The sequence below is a fragment of the Elaeis guineensis genome, chromosome 12 (assembly GCF_000442705.2).
Source record: "Elaeis guineensis isolate ETL-2024a chromosome 12, EG11, whole genome shotgun sequence".
NCBI classification, from domain to species: domain Eukaryota; kingdom Viridiplantae; phylum Streptophyta; class Magnoliopsida; order Arecales; family Arecaceae; genus Elaeis; species Elaeis guineensis.
The window spans coordinates 13,636,521-13,658,457 of NC_026004.2; the positions used below are offsets into that span (position 1 = coordinate 13,636,521).

Sequence of the window (21,937 nt, forward strand, 5' to 3'; positions counted from 1 at the left end):
GCTGACTTTTCTGGCTTTTCTCTTCCAGAAGTACTTGTTAATTGGTTTCTAAATCCTGCATGATCAACAAGCCTATTTTTTTGTTATTATTTTTTAATTTTCTATTAAACTAGTCAAAGACCGACGTATTGCACAGGATCGAATATATAAAAATATTTTTTTTTCTAAATTTGATTGAATTAAAAAAATATATATTTAAATAATAAAATAATATTCATTCAAATTTTTAGAATCACTTTATCTTTTCAACTATATATATAAATAGATTTTAATTATAAGAATATAATAATATCATATATTAATAACATAATTTAATGTGAAGAGATATTTTTTTCAGATGGTATAACAAAACTCATTTGAGAAGCTGAGTTGGCAACACTTCAATACTCCTTCACAGAATATTATTTTATATATATGTATATATATGATGTTGTATTCGAAAGGAAGTAATAAGATTTTTATGAAAATCGCCCTCTTAAATACCTCCGATCCACTCGATTTTGATCATTAAAAAAATTAATTTTTTTTTTACTCTAATTTAGCATTTTCTTTCTAGACAACACTAATAAATTTTAGGAATTAGTGAAGCAACAACTTGGTGTTCTTGCTCGTAGGCATCTCAAAAACAACATTTATGGAATTCTTGACAAACAAGCCATCTTGGCAGCACGACAAAAAGCTACCAGTTATCCCCTTATTTTTATTTAATTTATGCATCTAATTTTTCTCCTTACAATTCTGAAATTGATATATACTTTTTAAAATTAAATTTAACTTTTTTTCATGAATCACTCAATATAATCTTTCATTGGCTAACCCTAAAATTTGCATTAGGCATCCCAACCTGCATCAAAATTTTAGCTCGATTTAGATATAGTAACACTAACTACCATTAGTAATAGCTCTAGCAGTAAGAATTAGAACAACGATAATAATATATAGACCCTATTATTCTTCACCAAAGATTTTAATTTTCTCCGATGCCCATTGAACAACTCTGCCCCTCCTCAATCTTTAAAGTCAGTCTAACGAGATCCTAACTTTTAAAAATAACAAGAGAAATTCGTCTTCAATTTTACGTACAAGCCTCTCCTATCACTACTAGATAGTCATTTTTACTAATACTTAGATGACAAAAAGAACAAGTGATAAATAGGACCACCGAGAGGGGAGGGAGAGAGAGAGAGAGAGAAAAAATAGTGATGTAGGGATGCAATCATTCTCCTTAGCTCTCATTGAATCCTCTACCAACTAGGTAAATTTAATGGTGGAATTATCGACTGGGCTAACTTAGACCACGTAGATCTTGAGATCTCAGTATGGAAGGTGGAGAGCAACCAAGTGGCTGAGCAGAAGAAGCAGACCGAAGGATCTGGTTGAAAGTCGATCAATGACAATGAAGATCGCTCGGAGGAGAAGTCAGAAATTGAAAATTAGAATGGAATGATATGTTGTAGGAAACATAAAAGGGCTTTGTAAAGAGGTCAAGAATATTTTCATCATCTTCGAGTGACACAGTAACTACCTTGGGTGGCGGATGGAGCACATGAGATCAACTGACCAATACAAAGGACCCCATGAAAACCTTTCAAAGCCAGGGAAGACTGAGTGCAACAGAGACAAAATCGAGGGGGCAAAGTGTAATATTCCCCGAGATCCTTCTAGATATCTCGTACGGCGACCGAGGAAACGAAGGCAAAACGAAGAAAAAATAGGGCAACCGCACCATTTCGTTATTCTCTCCTAGGGTTTCCTCCTCCTTCATTCCCTTCTCTCCGGCGAGCGATCCCGGCGGCTATGGCGGAGAAGAAGATCACCCTGAAGAGTTCCGACGGCGAGGTCTTCGAAGTGGAGGAAGCGGTAGCTATGGAGTCCCAAACGATCAAGCATATGATCGAGGATGACTGCGCCAGCAACGGCATCCCCCTCCCCAACGTCACCAGTAAGATCCTCTCCAAAGTGATTGAGTACTGCAAGAGGCATGTCGACTTCGCTGCTGCCTCTTCCAGGTCCACCGCCGATGACACCTCCTCCAAGCCAGCCGACGATGAGCTCAAGTCTTGGGATGCCGAGTTTGTCAAGGTCGATCAGGCCACCCTCTTCGACCTCATCCTGGTCAGATCCGCTGCCCCTACATCTTGTTCCCCTTTTTTTAAATATACATCGTGTTAGGGTTTAGTGATTTACTTATTTCATGATAATTTAGGGTTAGGATTTCCATGTTGATCTGTCTATCTATTTTTATTATTCTCTGGTTTGATGATTTGTGTTGGCCTTTTTTCTGTAGGTACATTGACTGGGGTTTCTTTTGGTTTGTGTGCTGGGGTGTTATTTTGTATAGATCCCGTATTTGACTAATCTTTTCTGGATGTTTCTTTTAATTGAATATAAATGTGAATGCCTGATCTGATTTCATAGGTTGATATATTTGTGACGTTCGATGAGATTGCCAAGCCCTACTTTCCTTGTTGCTTTTGATTGCTTTATATTTGAAAAAAATTGCTGGTCTGACTGTTAATATATGTGTATCACTGCCAAAGGTCCTTAAAAGGATATACAAGTTTGTTTAATCAAGGTTTTATCTTTGTATTTGTTTCATAAGGTGTATAGGTGGTTTAGTGACGGTAGTTTTGATGAAATCAATGGAGATAACATCATTTTGCTAGCCCCCATTGATTTGAATTCATTAGTTGGATTTGGTTCTTCAGAGAGGGAATGACTAGGGTACGCTAGTTTTGAGAGGTTTAATGGTTATCTGATTTGCTTTGTGCTATCACAATTATTACCATCTAGGACCTTTAGGCTCCGTTCTTTCGGATAAAATGTCATGGGAAAGTTGGTCAACGGGGAAGTTGGTCTACTTTCCTGTTGACCAAGCCATTGGCCAACTTTCCCAAATTCGCATGCTCTCATAAACAAAAATGAGGTTGCTACGCATTTACTCATGAAATAGGCGAAAACACTTACCCACCTGGGAGATGGGTAAGTTGGTTTTCCATTAGCTGGAGTGGCCTATTTTCTATTCCCAAAATGCCCCCTTATACCGATACACTAATAAACCCTAACTTCTTGCTTGCTCTTTTCATCTCTAACGAACCCGAACCGAGGCGGCATCAATGTAATCCCCAGGTAGTTTTGGGCCAAAAGGTCGGCAGATTCTGGTGAGTCTGATATTTCTTAATTAAAATCTCCTCCTCTTCCTTTCATTTAGAGAGTTTTACATTTTTTTCTCTCGCCGATGATTATAGATCTTGTTGGCCTATGTTTCTCAAGAGTCAAGATACTTTTCATATTATTTTTAGGTACTAAAATTTTCATTTTTTATTTTTTCCCATAGTTGATCATGTAGATATATTTTTTTTCTTTATTTGTGTTTAATTGAATGCATTTTTGATTGTTTTGTGATGCCTGTGTATCATCTAGCCCTCCCAGTTTTGCATGAGCCAAAAGCTTAGTTTGGTATGAGGAAATTGGGTTTCAGCCATAAAGGGGCATTACATGATAAGTGTGCAAATTGGGCCTAGAAGCATAAAAGGCATTATGGAAAAGATGGATAAATCTTAGAAACTTATCAGGAAAATTGTAATGCAAAGAACATGGGTAACAGATTCCGGAGCAACTTTCCATGCATAAAGAATATGGGTAAATGATTTTGCCATCTAAGTGTTGCATGGGTAACACTTATCTAGGAAGATGCAGATTTCTAGGTAAGTTTCATGCCTCCCAAAGAACGAGCCCTTAGTTTGATCTCATTTGTTGGTTCATTATCTTCAATATACTTTTGTTATCATTGGCTATATATGCATGATTGGAAGGAAGAAGATGGCAGAGAGAAAGGTGAAAGAATAATATATATTTAGGAGGGAAACCCTCACAAATTTTACATGAGACTTTTATTTGAAAATGCACCATTAAGGATATTAGTTATAATGATTGCACCGGTGTCTACTCATATTTTTAAAAGTTTAACTTCTTGTTACAATTGACCTATTTTGGCTGGAGTGCCAAGTTTTAACCAGGACCAAGCTATGTTACCATTAACTTTGGATATAGCCTGAAGTAGTTGCTTTCAAAGACATTGGTACCACGCTTGGACATGGCTCCATAAGAAGAAATTCTTAGATATTGAAAAGATCCGACACTTGGACATGCACATTGAACCGACAATCAAAACTGACATGTAACACAGCAGCCAAGTTGAAGCCTACACTTGGTTTTGGCATTCAGCTGGTTTTGTTCAAATTGATTAATTTTGTTGCAGCTTTTGACCAGTTTCAATTGCTTTTCCCAGTTTCTGCGGAAATTAACCTAATTGATCATAGATGATATACTTATTCATTATCTGGCTTATTAGTGTCATTTCTTTTAAGCATGTTTGACTAGATACGGTTGCTTATCTTTTTCTTTTTTCGTTTTTTTGAACTAGAATAAGGGTTTTGGCTTAGATTGTAGCATTTCTTGTAGTCAGGAATCACTTGTTCATGTAATATTTCAGACTTCCGTAGCCTTTTGAATTGTTTTTATAATGTACATATCATCCTATGCTTCGTAAGAGTATAAATATATGAAGAAAAAGACTACAATTTTTTGTTAGTTGTTGACTAGTCCAATGTGTAAGAAAATAGATTGGTTACTAACTGAATTGGTTTAAAAAAAAAAAGTATTATGTGATGGATCCTTTCTTTAAGATTTAGACAATCAATAATTTTGGACTACTTCAACATTTTTCTTCAGTTATTCCTGTGTCCAATTTATAAGAAAAGAAATGAGCAAGAAAATCATGGTTATCAACTGAGTTGATTTAATACAAAACTTAAAGTATGGGTTAGATTTTTTTTTTTTTAAATGATTTATGCAATCCAATGGGTGGTATGTTTAGCCTTCAAGAAGCAATTTCTGGACATTTTGTGGAATTATTGTAACAATAGCAATACTACTAGAAGAAACTCTATAGGAAGTAATCTTTCTAATGTGGAGTACTCTCTAGCCTTTTAAAGAAGTTTTAAAAGGGAAAAAGAGAAAGAAAGGAGGTTCAAGCATGCAAACCCCAGCCCACCCCCACCCCACCGCCCCAGGAAAGGGGAGAAAACATAAAAGAAAATAAAACAAAAGGGGGCCACCAGGCAAAAAAAAAGCCATACTTTAAGGAAATAATTATTGTGAGGATGATGAGTGTACCTTGCTTTCTAAGGCTTCTTTCAACATCTTAAATTCCTACATAGGGTCATGGAAACATCAATTACCATCCATTCAATTACTGTGAATTATTAGTAACCAAAGTCGAGTCTCAATTCTGTGATGAAGCAGTTGTGTTAAAAATGTAACCAACTTTTAGTACTTGAAGCATGAATTGCATTTCGACATACATTTTGACATCTGATGCCTCCATAAGTTTGAAAACTGTAAATACAGTCCCCTCTTTAATACTTGATAGGTTAAATGTCTGACATGTTAGGCACCTGGTGTGTGGCACTCTTCTTGGGTCCCATTTGTACTTTTAATTGTCATATGCAGAAGATATTGAACAGATATCCTTCTTGCTTCTGTGGCACCATTGCTGGTATGAGCTTTGTTTCCTTGGGGGCGTTTGGCAAATTATTTTGAGTTATGGTTACTTGATCCTGGAGAGAGAACTTGAAAGAGCATGCAGTAGCATCATGAATTTTCTCCAAGTTTTTTCGTGATTGGCATTTGTTCATACTGTCAAGAGTGGAGAGTTGGAATTATGCACAGTGAAGTTGGGTGATGATTCGCCATATTACCTGTCTGGATGAGTATCAATCTTGTAACAGAACATGCTAAGATGCATTACATGATGCAATACATGAGTTCTTTTTTAACAAAAAAAAAAAATTGTCTGGTTTAGTGGTATGATTATGCTTCCTTGATGAAAGACTGGTAGGTTCTGCAGGGTTTGTTATTGTATTTGGATCACTCAGCATGGATGTTGGGGGAGAGAATTCTGAATGAAAGAACAGTCTGTCCTTGACTATTTTCTGGTATCCAGTTCCGTCAGATAATTTTACTTTAGTATTGTATTTATTTATTCATTTGCTGCCGGAATTTGTCCTTATATTAATCTGAGGCATCTATTTCATGATTACTATCTAGGGAATCATGAAAATATATACTTCAATGTTACACAATTCATGTCTATGTCAAGATCAACTGGTGTTGTTACTTGTTTTTATGCACTTGTTGTTGTAGGTTCATTGGATAGTGGGACTTTTAACTTTTGTTGGCTGGAGTACATTGTTGTAGTTTTACTAGTGCACGAGGGGATTAGATATGGTTATTGTGGCAATGAGTGTCTAATTTTCTTTTATTATTCAAGTTGTTCATGACCTAAGATGAGCTGTTACCATGGGTTTCTTGTTGCCTTGTGTATTCTAAGGTTGAAGAATGCAGGTAACCCTAGTAATAGGAACCTTCTGAAACTAAAATATTATTATTCTTCCCAGGAAATCACTACCATTCTTTCCCAGTCAAGCCTTGAGCCAAATCTCTTTGGAACTAATAAAATTATGACTTTTTTGGCATAAAATTTGTTCTGTTATCTAGTTGTTGTATGTCATTTTTAACATGAAATAATTCCTCTATGTGATACTGACTATTCATAGTGCTGACATAGATTATTCTTTCAAAACATTTAATGAAAAATGAAAATGTGAATAATGGCTGTGATTGTCCTTATTTGTTACAGTGATGGTGCTGGCTAAATAATGACCATCAGTAAAATACCTATTATGTATATGTATATATTCAGAGGCCTGTTTTGTATATTAAACTAAAATCATATATTACATATTTGATTTGAATGTAATGAACAATGAAAATGTGAATAATGGCGGTGATTCTCCTTATTTGTCACAATGATGGTACTGGCTAAGTAATGACCATCAGGAAAATACTGTTATGTATATGTAATATATTACGCTGCCTTCAAAAGCATAATGTGACATGAATAGAATAACGGTCATCCATAATACATTTTTTATCAAATTTGCAATTTTGCATTCTTTTATTTTGCGGGATATCCTTTTGACCTGTATGATACAGGTTGCAGTGTACCAAGGCAATGTTTGTCCGTGTCCTGGTTATGCTACTTGAAATTTAAAATGTTGTGTGTCACAGGACATGGTTATCGTATGTCCTGTTACTGTGTTTTACGTTTCAATCACATGTTACTCCAACTGTTATTGTTTTATCACTGTGGAATGATCTTGATCTATATCCCATTTTTGGGGTTATTCCAGGGACTGGAGGGTGAGTGGGATTGGTTTAGGATTTTAGAACTAATGCAATATTTTCCCCTATTACGACTTCACATTGTTATGATTATTAGCTGCAACCTGTGTTCTGCTTGCCTTTAGTAGATTTTGTCCTTCCTTGCTTATAAGCATTATATATATATATTTTCAAACCAGAATTCATTTGCTTCAAGATTTATTTCTGCATTTGTTTAGTTTTTGAATTGTTAGAATGTTATCGTTCTCTATTATAGTTCCTCTTTTTTGGAAATTTCCAGGCTGCAAACTATCTAAATATTAAAGGCCTACTGGATCTGACCTGCCAAACCGTGGCTGATATGATCAAGGGGAAGACCCCTGAAGAGATCCGCAAAACCTTCAACATAAAAAATGACTTCACTCCAGAAGAAGAGGAAGAGGTCCGGAGAGAGAACCAGTGGGCCTTTGAATGAATGGAATTGAAATTGGACATGATATTTATCTGATAGGTGGGTTGCTGGCATTGGGTTGATGATGTTTTAGATTGCTGGCCTGAAGAAATATTGGACTTTTATATGATGCTATTACTTTGTTGGGAGCTGAGCAAAGTAAATTGGGTTGGTTGCTAGTTATGGACATGACTCCTTGCAAACCTCATTTGGATAATTTGTGTGTGACTTGCCTTTGAAGTATCCAACTTTGATGATCATATCAGATTTCCTTGATTTTGTTTATAGATACATGATGCTGTTAGCATTTCAATGTTTGCTGTCGTGAATGTCTGCCTAGTTTTATATTGTTCATGGAAAACTCAAATATAGATACACATGATGAATTGAAACAGAAATCATGCAGTACACGAGTCTCTATTGCCAAGCGGTAGGTTTCTCTCCGGTAGGTTTTCATATGAATGTGGGTCAGCATGAAGTTGCATTGCTGTTCTTTTAATTTTCAGGTGGGAATGGATACTTCTGACTGCAGCTTTAAAATTCTCGTGTTCCTTACGTTTGTGAGGTAGTGATGGTTGAAATGGACAGCATTATCATATTGCCGAAAGTTTTTTTTTTTTAATTTATTAAAGGCCGATTATTTTGAAGTTGATTTAGTATTGCCAACCGGAGTTCAAGGTCTGGCTGCATGAGACAGAATCAGGCTGATTTCAGGCAAATCAAACAAACCATGTGCTGTTGTTCTGACCGCAAAAGAAGCAACTCGGCCTTGACTCAGCTCAAATCAGCTTCTAGGGGAAAACGATTTAATGCTGGGACTCCTAAGAAGCTCAGCTTTGGCTAGGTGACCTAGGATTAGTCAAAATTGCCGGAGGTTCTCCGGGATCTAGCTGTTTGGTTCATTTTCAGAGAGAGAGAAGAGAGCTTCTTTCGTCAGTATTGGAAAAGGTTGGTCAATGAACAACAGTAACCCTTGCAATGGAGTCCCGCTTACCTGGTAATACGATGATGCAGCACACCAGAGTACCGTACATGAGCAAATGCATCTTTCATCACCCACCGAATACTTCGTATTAATTGCACATGATTAAGATGGCGGCAAAAAATTTAACTTAAATACCAAGCAGTATGATGATCCAGCACACCGGTAGCACCATACATGAGCAAGCATGATATGCTACAATTACTGAATCTTGCGAAGTGGATATTGAATGACCCAACTCACACTTCTTTTATCAATTGCCAAGATGGCGGCAACAGTTTAACATTCCATAGACCGCAAACCTTATCCATTTGACTCCAAATCGATTTACCATACCAACATCAAAAACGATAACCCAATCCGGAGAGCTAAGTTGATCACCACCCTCTCCATGTTGTGCTTTGGAACTTAAGCTCAGCAAATAATGATAATAACTAGGATCAATCTTCACCTTGATATACCCATGTTACATCTGACAAAGATAACATCGAAAAATCATGCCTTCCAAGAAAAGTTTTACAATATTGACATCAAAAAAGATCAGCCATATTAAAATAATGATAATGACTAGGATCAATCTTAACCTGGATATACTCATATTACATCCTACAAAGACAACACTGAAAAATCATGCCTTTCAAAAAAAGCACAAGAAAGAGACTCTAACTTTGCTAATACATAATTGTCCAGATCTCTGGAAACGTATGAACAATAATACAAGGCCTTTGCTATATCTATAATCAGCACTGCATTCACATCACACTCGTGGTTTCTTTTGGATCTTTTACCCATCCAAAGATTGCAAGGCAGCTATTTTTGCTTCTTGGACTTCTTCGGTGGATTGTCAAGTTCTTCACTTTCATCTCCTGAAGACCCCTCAAGAGCTTCATCAGGAACATCATTTGGGGCATTGTGTTTGGTGATGTAGTCTTTTAGGATGCACATACTCTTCTCCTTCATTGTAGCCAACTGTTCAGATAGAATGCCTGTTTCTGAATTAACAGAGAATAATTCTGACCCAAGACACAGGGTGGCTTTGACTGTGGGCTCAGAATGCAGAGCATCATGAAGTTGATCTTCCATTAGCAATGGCCTGCATAACAGATAAACACACAAAAGCACAGGGTAACAAATTTCACCGGCATCTTAGTGGTGCACCCTAGCAGTCAAGAAACATGAGAGGCATTTCTCAAAGCAAAGTATACAATTTGATGGGCTAAGTATTTCCTAGGTTCATCATTGCTGCAAGAGAATATATTGGGGATGCAAGGTGGGAAAGGCTTCATGTTTAACTTTTTTTTTAGATTTTTCTGAAAAACCAAAATGAATGTTAAAAAAAAAATGATTTCCTTTCAAACAAAACACTTATGAATTGAAACATATTTTTTAAGTCATCAGACAAAATATATAGTTTTCTCAAAAAAAAAAAAAAAATCAAACAAAACATATAGTTCTCAGCTTTCACATGATAAATGGACCATTAAAGAAATACCAAAAAAATATGGAATTCCATTTCCTGCCAACTAATTATTCTCTCAAAGAATACCTAACAATATCTCCCTATTAGGAGTCAATAAACCCAACACCCAGCTCCAGGAAAGAAGAAAAATCCTCAGATCCTTTAATATATGTGCCACTTAGTACATATTACACTTCAGAAGTTTTCCTTATACCAGCAAGATATTCTTGCAAAGAGGTGATGCATAATAATTAGTACACACATCCATATCACATTTTGAACCACTAATCTTTCTATAGGACTATAGCACTTGCATCCTAGTCTAGCACGTTTCAATTCTTCAATTTTGAAAACATCTTCTGAAGCACCTAATCCTTCAAAACAATACACATGCATATCACATTCTGAACACTAATCTTTCTATAAGACTATCACACTTGCCTCCTAGTCTAGCAAGTTGCACTTCCTCAATTTTGAAAAACATCTTGTCAAGCACCTAATCCTTCAAAACACTTCCATTTCACCAATTGATAAACATTTTGTCATCTTAATTGAGTGGTAGTATAACACACAGAGAAAGAGAGAGAGTTCAGTGAAAATGTACTATCTCGTTCAGAATTAATGCAAAAAGTAGGTGAAGTGCTAACATCCTATGACTAAGACACCACACCAAGTGCCCTATCCATGGACCTCATGAACCTATGGTATATAAACTAAGAATACACTCATACATAAACATAACATAAAGTGATAATACACCTCAAGTCTAAAATAAATTCCATATCTCCAAGTTAATATGCTTTTAGGATTCCATGCAATAAAAATCTGCATGAGGAACTGAAGTATGATCCAGGGGCAACTTTATATACAGTTTAGAACAAATCATCGAACTCAAAAAAAGAAATGAAGAGAGGAGAATTAGGAATCTAATTTCTTTCACTCATTATCCAAGCTGTTATACACCATTTTCTCTCCTCCTTTTATAACTGTAAATTTGATAAAACAACTCTACGACAGTATAATACTTAAAGACCATTCCTAAGCATAACTTGACAATTATAAATTAAGGAAAAAGGTATTGGTTCTCCTGGAACCCTGTGCAGAAATATGGTCTGTGGAAAAAAAAAAAGGAGAAGGAAATTAAGCACATACTCCACTTGCTTATTTTTTTAAGAGTTAAACAAGACCCTAAAATATAAAATAATGTCAATCAAGCTGTGGTCTGATCTAACATGTGAAACTTAGAAAAATGGCAAATATAACAGGAAGAAAAGGTCTGAAAAATGAAGTAACCAAGATTTATAATTATACCTAATCAAATCATGACCCGCATCAGAAGAAAAGCACATTATTGAGAAAAGCAACATAGCAACACTGTCAACTAAAAAGTGATATATGTAGTAATGGCGCCACATCCAGATAATGTGGCAAGGCTATGAACAAGAAATACCAACAATGGAAAGATAATCACATGACCTACATGGACTGATGATAGAGTAAGGCATGGGAAGGATCTTGCTATAAGTGGAAAGCTTAAGAGGCAAATGTTGAAGTTGCAAAACCCTAAGAAACCAGAGATAAGGCCAGTATTTTCAGAACCATACGCAAGCAGAGTAAGACAACCACCGTCGATGCTTGATTCTACATAAATAAGGTGACAAGCAAGATTATGGCAACCTATGTAAAATTTTAAGATTACTAAAATTGAATACTAGCGAGCTATCCCATAACATGTACAATGAGATATTGGGCAAAAGAAGGTAATGACACAGTTGTCCAATCCTTAGTTGCTTGGAACATGAGTAGGAAAATGGAGCTCTCTATTTTTCTTCTTAGAGAGAGAGAGTACGGGAAGCAGGTGAGGAAGTGAGATTTGGAAGAGATTCCAAAGCGAGGATTCTGAACCGAGTGTAGCACTCTTGGCAGATTCCAACTATGGTAGTTTAAAAAGGTAATATCAAAGTCATTTAGAAGAATCAAATGATAACCAAACTTGAACAGAAGGCCTTGCAAGGATCAACGAGGCAAAGAGAATAATGGAAACCATCGAAAGAGGAAACTTCTATGGAGATGACCAGGCCACGTAGACACACCTTCCATTTTTAAAGCATATGAACACTGTTTGCTGGCTAAATGGATAGTTTGCTGCTTCCCTCTTCTCGTAATTTCACTCTTAACATGTCCCATCTTTCCCGTTTTATTCCTTTCCAAGTGATTAAGTTGTTCTTTTTCTTCTCATCACCTCATCTCATCCCTAAAGTTATTGCATTCCCACAAGATTAACAGAGAAAATTCCAATCCTCCAAATTAAATTTCTAATACCGGAACTTCTAATATAGATTTAGATTAATTACAAATTAGCAATGCTTTTCCAAATGTGTCGATCAAATTTTAATGGATGATTGAAGGAAAACAGTCACTTAAAATTTAACAAGTCCAAAATTACGAGCAAGAAGTCGCGGAACCCTATTAAATAAAGCAATCACCGGGTGGTTTAAAACCTAAAATCCCGAACTCCACAAGATGAGAATAGATCGAAACACTTCCAGAGAAGTCTCTAAGGAACAATTTTGATCAGCACTAACCTTGATAAATATTACCTTTAGTGTTTATGCCGCCTCTTGCGTCCTCTACGACCTTCGCCGCCGTGCGCACGCTCTCGCTCGCTCGCTTTCTCCTCCTCTATTGGACGCGCCCTTAATTAAGGCTCCATTTTTCCTATCCCTAATTTGTCGACGTGTTTTCGTAACGGCGTTGTTCCGTTATAACGGACTCACCGAAACTGACCGTGGTAAAAGTTATCTATTCCATATCCTATTTTAATTTATTCAATATTAAAGTAATAACTATTATAACAGCGTTGTAGCAGGATCATAACGAAAAAACTCGCGGATAGAGCGTAACAAAAAAATGATGGCCCTTATGGTAGAATACAAAATATTCTATTATGATAATAACTATATTTTTACAATATATATATATATATATATATATAATTAGAATTTTTAAGTATATATACACTCCCATAAAATTGTACAATTGTAAATTTATCCTATAAAATTATAATTTGTGTGCTTACCCTTAAATTCACTATCCAATTTAGATTCAAAAGACGGGTTGCTTAGAAAATTCCTTATCTCTTTATTGGAAAGAGAAAAAGTAGATTTTTGATTGCAGGTGGGAAAGTTCATGGAAAGTTGCAACTGATAACTAGTTTTGCCTTTGAAGTTTAAACTAATAAATAATTCTTAAATTTGTATCTCAAATTATGTTTTCTTGATGGTATAACAAAATCAAAATTGATTTATAATTTATCAATATCAATTATATTCAATAATCAATTTATTTTTATTTCAATTATAATAAAATATATTTACATACGTAATACTCAGAAGAGAAGATGTTATACAGATATCAAATTGAATCTTTCTCTTACATACATATTTTTATAGAAAATTATTTTGTATATTCATTCTTGCCATTTTTTCACTGGGCACTATCAAACTCTAATTAAAGTATGATCAGATCTACAAAATGTTATTTTTACATTTACAAAACTAACTCAGAAAGAATTTAAATTTTGCATGTTTATCCCAACATATTACCTTAGATAGCACCATTAAACTACCATTACAGCATTACTAGACTTATGAAATGATATTTTTAACATCATAAAATAGGCTTAAAAAAATTAAATTAAATTACTACTTAAAAGCTGAATCAAACCCCCAACCATTAAGCAAAATACAAATCTCTTAACCACCAAAATAATTTATAATGATGTTTTAAAATGATGATCCGTTTTAAAGAATCTTCTCATTGCACAAAAGGTCTAACTTCTTAAAATGACAAATCTATCTAAATCCATAAAAAGAGGAAAAGAAAAAAAAAATACAACAGTTGCTCAGCACGATGAGAAAAAGAGAGTCTAAATTCTCTATTCTTCAAATCTGTCTGGTTCAATCACATATCATCATTATAGACTTCGTACGATATGCAAACACTATATAAAGCTTCACAAGCCAAAGCACATAAGCTCTGCATTCGCATGCTCATATGAATTCCTGATGTTAGAACTCGCAACCTTCCGAGTAAATTCGTAATGGAAGATGCACAGCACCAATCCCATAATTTAAATCCTCCGACCTTGAATCATGGAAGAAAAATCTAGACAGCTCCAGCTTCTTGAAATGTTGCTATGAAAAAAAAAAAAAATGTTATTAAGAGGGGTGCGGTAGCACTCCAGTTTCTTAATGTACATTAGGATTTTGTGTAGGATGCGTATCAGGTTTTGCAGCATCATAAATTTAACTAAGTTTAAGCTTTCAGACGAGCGGGTGCATTTGATTCCACCAATAATTTCACTTCAGGGCAAAGGCAAGTCTAAATTCCATCAAATTAGAATGCAGGATTTTCACTAATAATACTACGACCATCGTGATGAAAGCCAAGTCACAAACAAGCAGAACGATCCCTCAATTATTAAAAAAAAAAAAAATCAAAGAAGAACATGTACTGACAGAATGATCCCATCACGCCCATGAGGCCACAAATAAAAATAATAAGTGGACCAGTTGGTGCAAAAATTCCTGTCATTATTGCATAAACAAAACAAATTCTGGATATATACTGTTTCTTTCAGGGACATACACCGGAGAAATACACCTTAAAAGTCTACATGAACTACATGTTCAACGGCACCATGCCTGCAACAATGATGAACAGCCTCAGAGAATTAGCAGTCAAGTTCGTCATAGCTAATGCAGACAGCTTGAAAACTTAGATGATGGCACTGCCATGATCCGAAGCAAATTAACTCAGCTGGTATCCGTTAAACAACTGGAATAGAACTGCAAGCACTCTTTAAGTGTGCAATCTTCCAACCTAACGATTGAGATGAACCTCATCAGCAAAGTTGAAGAGTGCCTGGAAAACTAATCCCTGCATATCACAAATTACAGCTTCAGAATTCTGAAGTTAAAAAACAAAAAAATTATAAAAAACAAGGAAATAGAAAGTTTTCTTCTACTGCTTCAAAAGGGCTCATTGATCCACGAGATTTTGAGAAGTTCAACAGCATAATTCAAGAAGGCAAAGAAGTATTTATATAATTACCCATGGTATAAAATTGAAATATTGAAAGGATTTATCTCCTCTCGTCCATTTTAATCATCAATCAACATTCTTCACACCTTATATTACGGTAATCATTAATATTTTTACATAATCATTCATGGTATACAATTGAAATATTGAAAGGATTTATCTCTTCTTGTCTACCCAATGAAACTACCATTTTAATCATCAACCGACATTCTTCACACCTTACATTACAGCAACCATTAATATTTTGGCCAGTTTTTGAAATGCTTGATGGCATGCAGCCAAGCCGCATGCCTGTCTTGCAGTACAAAAATGCTTGGCATCACTGAACTACTGGATGGGTATAAGCTTGGTTAGTTCAGCGTATCAGCTACAACTCGGTCTGTTGTGGATAAGTAAACATTCAACAGAATATTGGATCGTGCTTCACCAGATATTTGCATAATGCACAATTGGCCAAAATTAATGCATTGGGTCTAAGATGTGTCAAAATCGGAAAAAAGTCGGTGACTTGCATCTTGTTCTACAGAATATGATATATGAAGAAAGATTCAACTGCCAGCTGCAGATGCAAACATAAGATGCATCAAAACCTTTTGACTTGTACCATGATGGTGTGTTTTGGATGCTTCGACAGATATCATAAATTGCCAACTTAAATAACATCATGCGCAAACCCATCTCAAATGCACATGTGTGTATGTAAGACTGCCTGCTATTCACCAATAAATTGACTAATTTTATGTGGATGATTGGAATCTACTTACGCATCAAAGAAAAAAGTTTAAAAGAAATCAGGAGAAGCCTTGAGATCTGACAGAGGAATATTTCTTAGTATGCTATGAAAAGGTTGTTGACAAGAATTTAAATTCTTATATATTCCAACATGATAAGCACTAGATATCTCAACTTTCTTGGATAGTCTTTATGAAATCAAAGGAGGTGACTGTAGCCTTATGAGTCTATGAAGTGGCCAGTGAAGAAGATAAAAGAATGTTCTTACAAACTTACTGCAGTTCATGAATGGGGAAGCATTGAAGTTTTAGGTGTCCGTAAGTGTTCCACTAAAGTTCCCCTTTCCTTAACCATCTATTTGCTTGGTTAAGGACCAGCACCAAACCAATAAAGCACATTTAGCATCTGGCCATTCATCATATTTACAGCCACAAACCTGGCCTGTTTGCGCAATATGGTAGATGGCTTTGACACTAAGGAGCCATGAAAGAGAGTAATGCAGAAAACAGGAGAATGGGCAAAAAAACCTATGTCCAACAAAGCAAATCAGATATGCTAATAATCCGATACTTCAGGAAGCAATTTGCATCCATGGATCATCTTTGTTGCAGATAAAGAAATTTTGGGCCAGGCTGCTCGAGACAATAGCAGTCCTAATAATTAGGATGAGTGAGCAATGAAAGAAGATTTTTGCATTAAAACTGTTTCGTCCTAAATGTCTTTAGTGAAGTATTTCTATTGGAAGTTTTGCTTATTATGGTTTCATAAAAGCCCCAACTTCATTAAACAACTAGAGTCATCGGGGTGGTTCAGAGCAAGGTAGTCAAAGGTGAAAGGCACCCTTAAGGCGCTTGGGGGGTCTAGTGCCTTGAGGTGAGAGGCGCTAGAAAAGTGCTCGTCCGAGTGAAGTTATGCACTAAAATTTGAAAAAAAAGTAGAAAATATGATATATATAAATAAATAACAACTAAAGATAATTATTGTAACATGAATTATCATATAATTAATAATTTAAGCATAAAACATATATAAAACAGTAAAATGCTCAATTAGTTTAAGATAAAGTATATGATAACAAGCCATAGGTAGCTCTAAATTCATGAATGAAACAGAAAACATAATAAGCCCTATAGTTCATCAATGAAGTCTTATAAATAAAATAGAAAATATAAAAAGCCCTAAAGTGGAATCATATAAATGAAATAAAAAAGATAAATAGCCCTAAAGCCTAAAGTTCATCAATGAAATCATCAAATTCTGTTCCACTTGCATGGTTGTCATCACTTTTATCTTCTCCTCCTTCATTAGATTTATATCCTTCAATATCTTCTTCTGTCTCATCTGAATCAACCTCTATCTTTTCAAAACTAATTTTACCACATTAATTGACCACTTTATCCTCTGTTAGTAATAGAGCTGAGAAGTTAAATGGATGGCCTTTTAGATTTTTTACACTTTTCAGCCATTTAAAAAAAAATAATCATAGAGTTCATGAAAGTGCCAAAGACAAGCGCCTCGCCTCACTGAGAAGGCCTTAAAAGGCGCCAAAGGCATGCGCCTGAGTAAAGGGGCATCGCTTGAAGCATCAAGGGGTGATGACCCCTTCTGGCGCTCTGTCTGAGTGCCTGAGGTGCGTCTTTTGGCGTCTTTGACATCACTGGCTCAGAGTTGTATAAATGATGTCAATATCACTCTAAAGTAATTAAAAAGAAAAAAAAATACAAAGTTAGTCTACACTAAACTGAAACAAAACTGAAATAAAATTTCTAATGCAATTTTAGGATATGCCAGAATAATTCTACAAACATCTGTGCCTTGGATGCTATTATTCCATCCGGCATAGTACATAATGATATCATGGCCAATGATGATGTCTGATAATTTACCTCTAATATATCTAACTTAAGAAATGTCATCTGAATATCCTTTCCAATGCACAAGACCGATAGTGATCTCACAATTCTCATTATATACATATTCAATATCATGGTTTTCTATACAAAATTGTACTATTGGATATACGGCATACCAAACCACATCGTAGGGTATTGAGAGTCAGTATGCCCCTCTACTGAGTATAAGTACTGAGGCATGTGGCATACCAACACTCAATACATTGCCTATTGGGTACCCATCTAGGAGCCGATATCGAGACCATGATACTTGTTCAAAATTACTTTTCTGCAATCAAATATCATGCTTCTTTATTCTTCTCCTACCTCAACTTATCATTTATTAACCATAAGCCCATCAAACATAATTCTCAGGCATTATTCTTGAGGGCATTGGATAAGAATAAGAATTATGACTACGTTCCCTATGATGGAGATTTGGGCCCATCATTACACTAAATAGAAGCTAAAGACATCCTTAACAACCCAAATTCACACAAATTCATCATAATCTTGGACATAATTTACCACATCATATCAGTGAAGTCAGTCACATGGCTTGAATTGTACCAATTGATAAATCAGCCACTTCCTCTCATCATCAGCTATTCTTCAACATGTTGATCGACAGGAGAATGATGTCAAATCTTAGCCACATGAGATTTAGAACTCTTCATCATACCATTGTTAGAATTGAGGAAAGAAAAGCCAAACAATCAGCCTTGGATGGAATTAGTGAACAGAGATATGATAGCAACTTTCAGTAGGATACTTTCACTGATGGTTCATTGAACTGACCCGAACTAGACGTGCCAAACCGTACCGACAGCTTAGCGATATGGTCCAAACATGGAATTTGGAACACCAAAGGAAAGAGAGGAAAAGAAAAAGAGAGAAGGGGAGGGATGGAGAGGGAAAGGTTGGGGAGGCCGCCTTCGAGCTGTGGATGACCGTGGTGTATGGGAGAAGGTGAACTAGAGAGAGAAAGAGAGAGAAAGGGAGAGGCGGGGAAGAAGAGGGAGAGCCGATCGTGGCCAGGGATGGTCGGTGGAGGGCCAAGGCCGTTGAAGAGCCCTCCCTCTCCATCCGATTGAAACAGGGGTGAGTCACCCCTATTGTGATTGTGATTCACGATCGATTTATTTTTTTTGTCTCATCACAATGAAGCTGGCAAATGAATGTCAAGTGTGTTTTAGGGTAGCAGTCATATAGCATCTATAACTATAAGATCCTAATTAAAAGAGAACTCTTATGTAAGTAGTTATAAAGAGTCCTAACATAGCAACTCCTTAACCATATAGCTACATATCTTGTATTTAAACATTTGCAAGTGCTCTTTGTTGAATGTTAATTAATGTAAATTGAGGTAAATCAAATATTAATGCAAGCTAACACTAAGCTCCTAGTAACAAAATACTCTTTTTCTTTTTTTTTTTTTTGTAATTGAGCAACAATATACTCTTTAATTTCATTGTTTCTTAAGAATGATGGTTGTTGGACAAACAGCGGCCCACAAATATCTCCAGAAGGAGTTGTTTAAGAGGATGAGAAAGCAAATAGAGTATCAAACAGTTTTATTTATCAAGTCTACTAACTGTATTTCAAGCAATACCTTTAAGACAAAGTCATGTTAGCCAAGCTCTTTAAGGAGCCATTAGGATGTTGTCACTCACAACTCTTTAAATTACAGAGGACCCAAAAACATGAGCCAGTGATGTTTCTCCTTATACTAGGTAGGGCTGAGACAAGGGATGGTTATTCCATATTTTGCCTCCACCCTAGCTACACAAGAATATATAACTATGGAAACCACCTTAATGCCAACCTGCTGATCCTAACTTGCGTTCCATCATGTGCATCATTTTTTTTTCTGAACCATACCTTTGGAATACAAAATCATTAACAAACTAGCTACCAAAACATCATGAAAACATTAGCTAAACATATCCCAAGCTTGGATGGTAAAAGGAATATCCACACCAAAGTAGGCACACCCTCCAATAAGAGGTACTTCATTAGGGTAACCCACCCTCTAGAAATGTGAGAACTTTCACAAATGAGAATTAGAGCTTGAATAAGTTTAAGCACTATATATGGTGATATTGAAGTGAAAGGAAAGTAAGCTTTCCACCACATTTGGGTGAAAGGGGCATGCTGAATGGTGGTTCAAGTTTTAGCATAGTCAGTCCTACCAGTCAAATAATAAAGATGTTGATGAAAGTCTAGCTAATGGAAAGTTTGACTCACCAACACCATATCATTACAATCATGAAAGGCAAAGATAAACTACATATGGATAGATGGATCACTAGTGATAGCTACCTGAGCTCCAAAATGTTTGTTTCCATTAATGTACATAGATACTCGAGTATAAATTATAAACACAAGATCACAAATAACATAAACATAGTATACGTATAACCACTTTTGGCCACATCCAAACTTGTACTCTCCGATGCTTTTTGCAGAGGCTGTATCGAGCACTCAGGAAAGAAGTCTTAAACTTCTCCAAAATTTATTTCTATGTTTTTCTATTTTGGCAAACCTTCTTCAATTCCTTCTTCCCTACTTTTGGATGGTGTGATATTACATTAATAGGAAGGAGCAAAAGAAGGACAATTCCAGCTCTTTCTAACAGAGACAAACCATGGCCATACTCCCAGCATTAATGAAGAAAACCGTTATGGCAGCTCGTCCGGAAATTTATGTAGTGCAACCGATGATATTATAAGGTTAACATGTCATTTTCTATAAGTGAGCCAAAGACACAGAGTGCAACCACAAGTCATGGAAACTAAACACTGCAACAATTAACTCGGCGGCGAGGGCGAGGGTGGTGTCGTCCACCCGCGGGGCGGCGGACTTGGCCGGGAGTAGCCGAGGAGGGGTCCGAATCTGGCGAGGCAGGGGCCGCCGCCGCAGCATCCCCTTCTCCTCCTCCTCGCTTCTCTTCTCCTCGCGATTCTTCTGGCTCTCCGTCTTCTTCGTCGATCTTGTCCGCGTAGCTTTGAAGGAGATCCATGGTGGTGTTTAGGTTTTGCGAAGACGAACGGGGGAAATTGAAAAACCTAGCTTCTTCATCCGCGACGACGTCTAATCGAGACGGACCGGAGGCGGCAGGGGAGGAGGACGTCGGTATGGATCGCATCGGTTTTTTTTTTTTTCTTTTCAAAAAAGTTTTCAAGACAGACCGGACAGAGAACCGGAACTTTGCCCGGTCGGTCTATTGCGAAGCGGTCGAGTCTGGACGCGGTCGATGGCGAACCATGGCGGGATTTTACCCAGTGGAGCCGAAACGGTTAATGGTTGGAGCCAGTTAAATTGTCACTCCAGGTTTCGTTAGCTGTCCAGGAATTTTTCTCAATAATAACAATCATCATTCTTCAGCCTCCAAAACTAATACACCGTACGATCATGCATACAGCCAATCACGGTCTTTCATTTTTGTAGATTCTATTCATCAAACGTTCATCTCAATACACTCACTATACATTATAGAATGAGCAGCTATTGCTATTAACAATATTAGAGGCCTTGCCTTTCACCGCTTGATGCAAGATGTTTAGCCGGTGTTGCAGTGGAATATCAAATAGTTTTAGTATCGGACCTAAATTAGTCTCTTATTTAACTGACCAAACAGTCGATGCTGTTTAATCCCTCACTACAGTAAACCTACTATAAGTTACAGGAAACTCGTTCAGCCTGGATATATGACAACTTTTATCCAAGTCCACAAACATTTTTATTAATTTTTTCTACATGAAATCAACTGAATGGCACAATAAATTGAAATCTGCCTTATACTCTGTTCTTTGGGGGAAAATCCCACAAATAGTACAGTTATCTAAGTCAGATCACTTCCAGTTCCAAGTACAGGAAATCAATTCATTGAAATATTCTTTGATTCCTAAATGACCACAACAAAACAACCCATATATCCCAACATTGAGATAGTTCGAGAACCTGGGCTGGAAAGGCAATGCAGTATAGCTTGTATCCAAAAAATTGAAGTATTTGGGATTGGAGCAGCAGAAGCAATTTGTAGACAGATAGCAGCAACCCCAGGACATTAAACCAAGATATGTTCA

General features: G+C 36.3%; 2 protein-coding genes and 1 long non-coding RNA gene across 3 annotated transcripts; 1 reads left to right on the forward strand and 2 right to left on the reverse strand.

The window, feature by feature from the left end:
• Positions 1-1,669: 1,669 nt before the first annotated feature.
• LOC105055104 (SKP1-like protein 1) lies at positions 1,670-7,991 on the forward strand. The gene is made up of 2 exons (XM_010936820.1): positions 1,670-2,115; positions 7,529-7,991. The coding sequence occupies exons 1-2, from the start codon at positions 1,798-1,800 to the stop codon at positions 7,700-7,702; spliced, it is 492 nt and encodes a 163-aa protein (XP_010935122.1). The 5' UTR covers positions 1,670-1,797; the 3' UTR covers positions 7,703-7,991.
• Positions 7,992-9,184: 1,193 nt separating this feature from the next.
• LOC114914689 (uncharacterized) lies at positions 9,185-12,840 on the reverse strand. The gene is made up of 2 exons (XR_003802246.2): positions 12,720-12,840; positions 9,185-9,753 (listed from the first exon to the last, which is right to left on the reverse strand). It is a non-coding gene; the product is annotated as an uncharacterized lncRNA (long non-coding RNA).
• Positions 12,841-14,643: 1,803 nt separating this feature from the next.
• LOC114914688 (uncharacterized) lies at positions 14,644-21,012 on the reverse strand. The gene is made up of 2 exons (XM_029267605.2): positions 20,650-21,012; positions 14,644-15,060 (listed from the first exon to the last, which is right to left on the reverse strand). The coding sequence occupies exons 1-2, from the start codon at positions 20,995-20,997 to the stop codon at positions 15,004-15,006; spliced, it is 405 nt and encodes a 134-aa protein (XP_029123438.1). The 5' UTR covers positions 20,998-21,012; the 3' UTR covers positions 14,644-15,003.
• Positions 21,013-21,937: the final 925 nt, after the last annotated feature.

What these genes read in the sequence shown, in the direction of transcription:
- LOC105055104 (XM_010936820.1), top strand. Translation starts at nt 1,798, where the DNA reads ATGGCGGAGAAGAAGATCACCCTGAAGAGTTCCGACGGCGAGGTCTTC. An exon ending in CCCTCTTCGACCTCATCCTG is followed by an intron (nt 2,116 to 7,528) that starts GTCAGATCCGCT and finishes GGAAATTTCCAG; the next exon opens with GCTGCAAACTATCTAAATAT.
- LOC114914688 (XM_029267605.2), bottom strand. Translation starts at nt 20,997, where the DNA reads ATGCGATCCATACCGACGTCCTCCTCCCCTGCCGCCTCCGGTCCGTCT. An exon ending in GCCGAGTTAATTGTTGCAGT is followed by an intron (nt 15,061 to 20,649) that starts GTTTAGTTTCCA and finishes TGTGATATGCAG; the next exon opens with GGATTAGTTTTCCAGGCACT.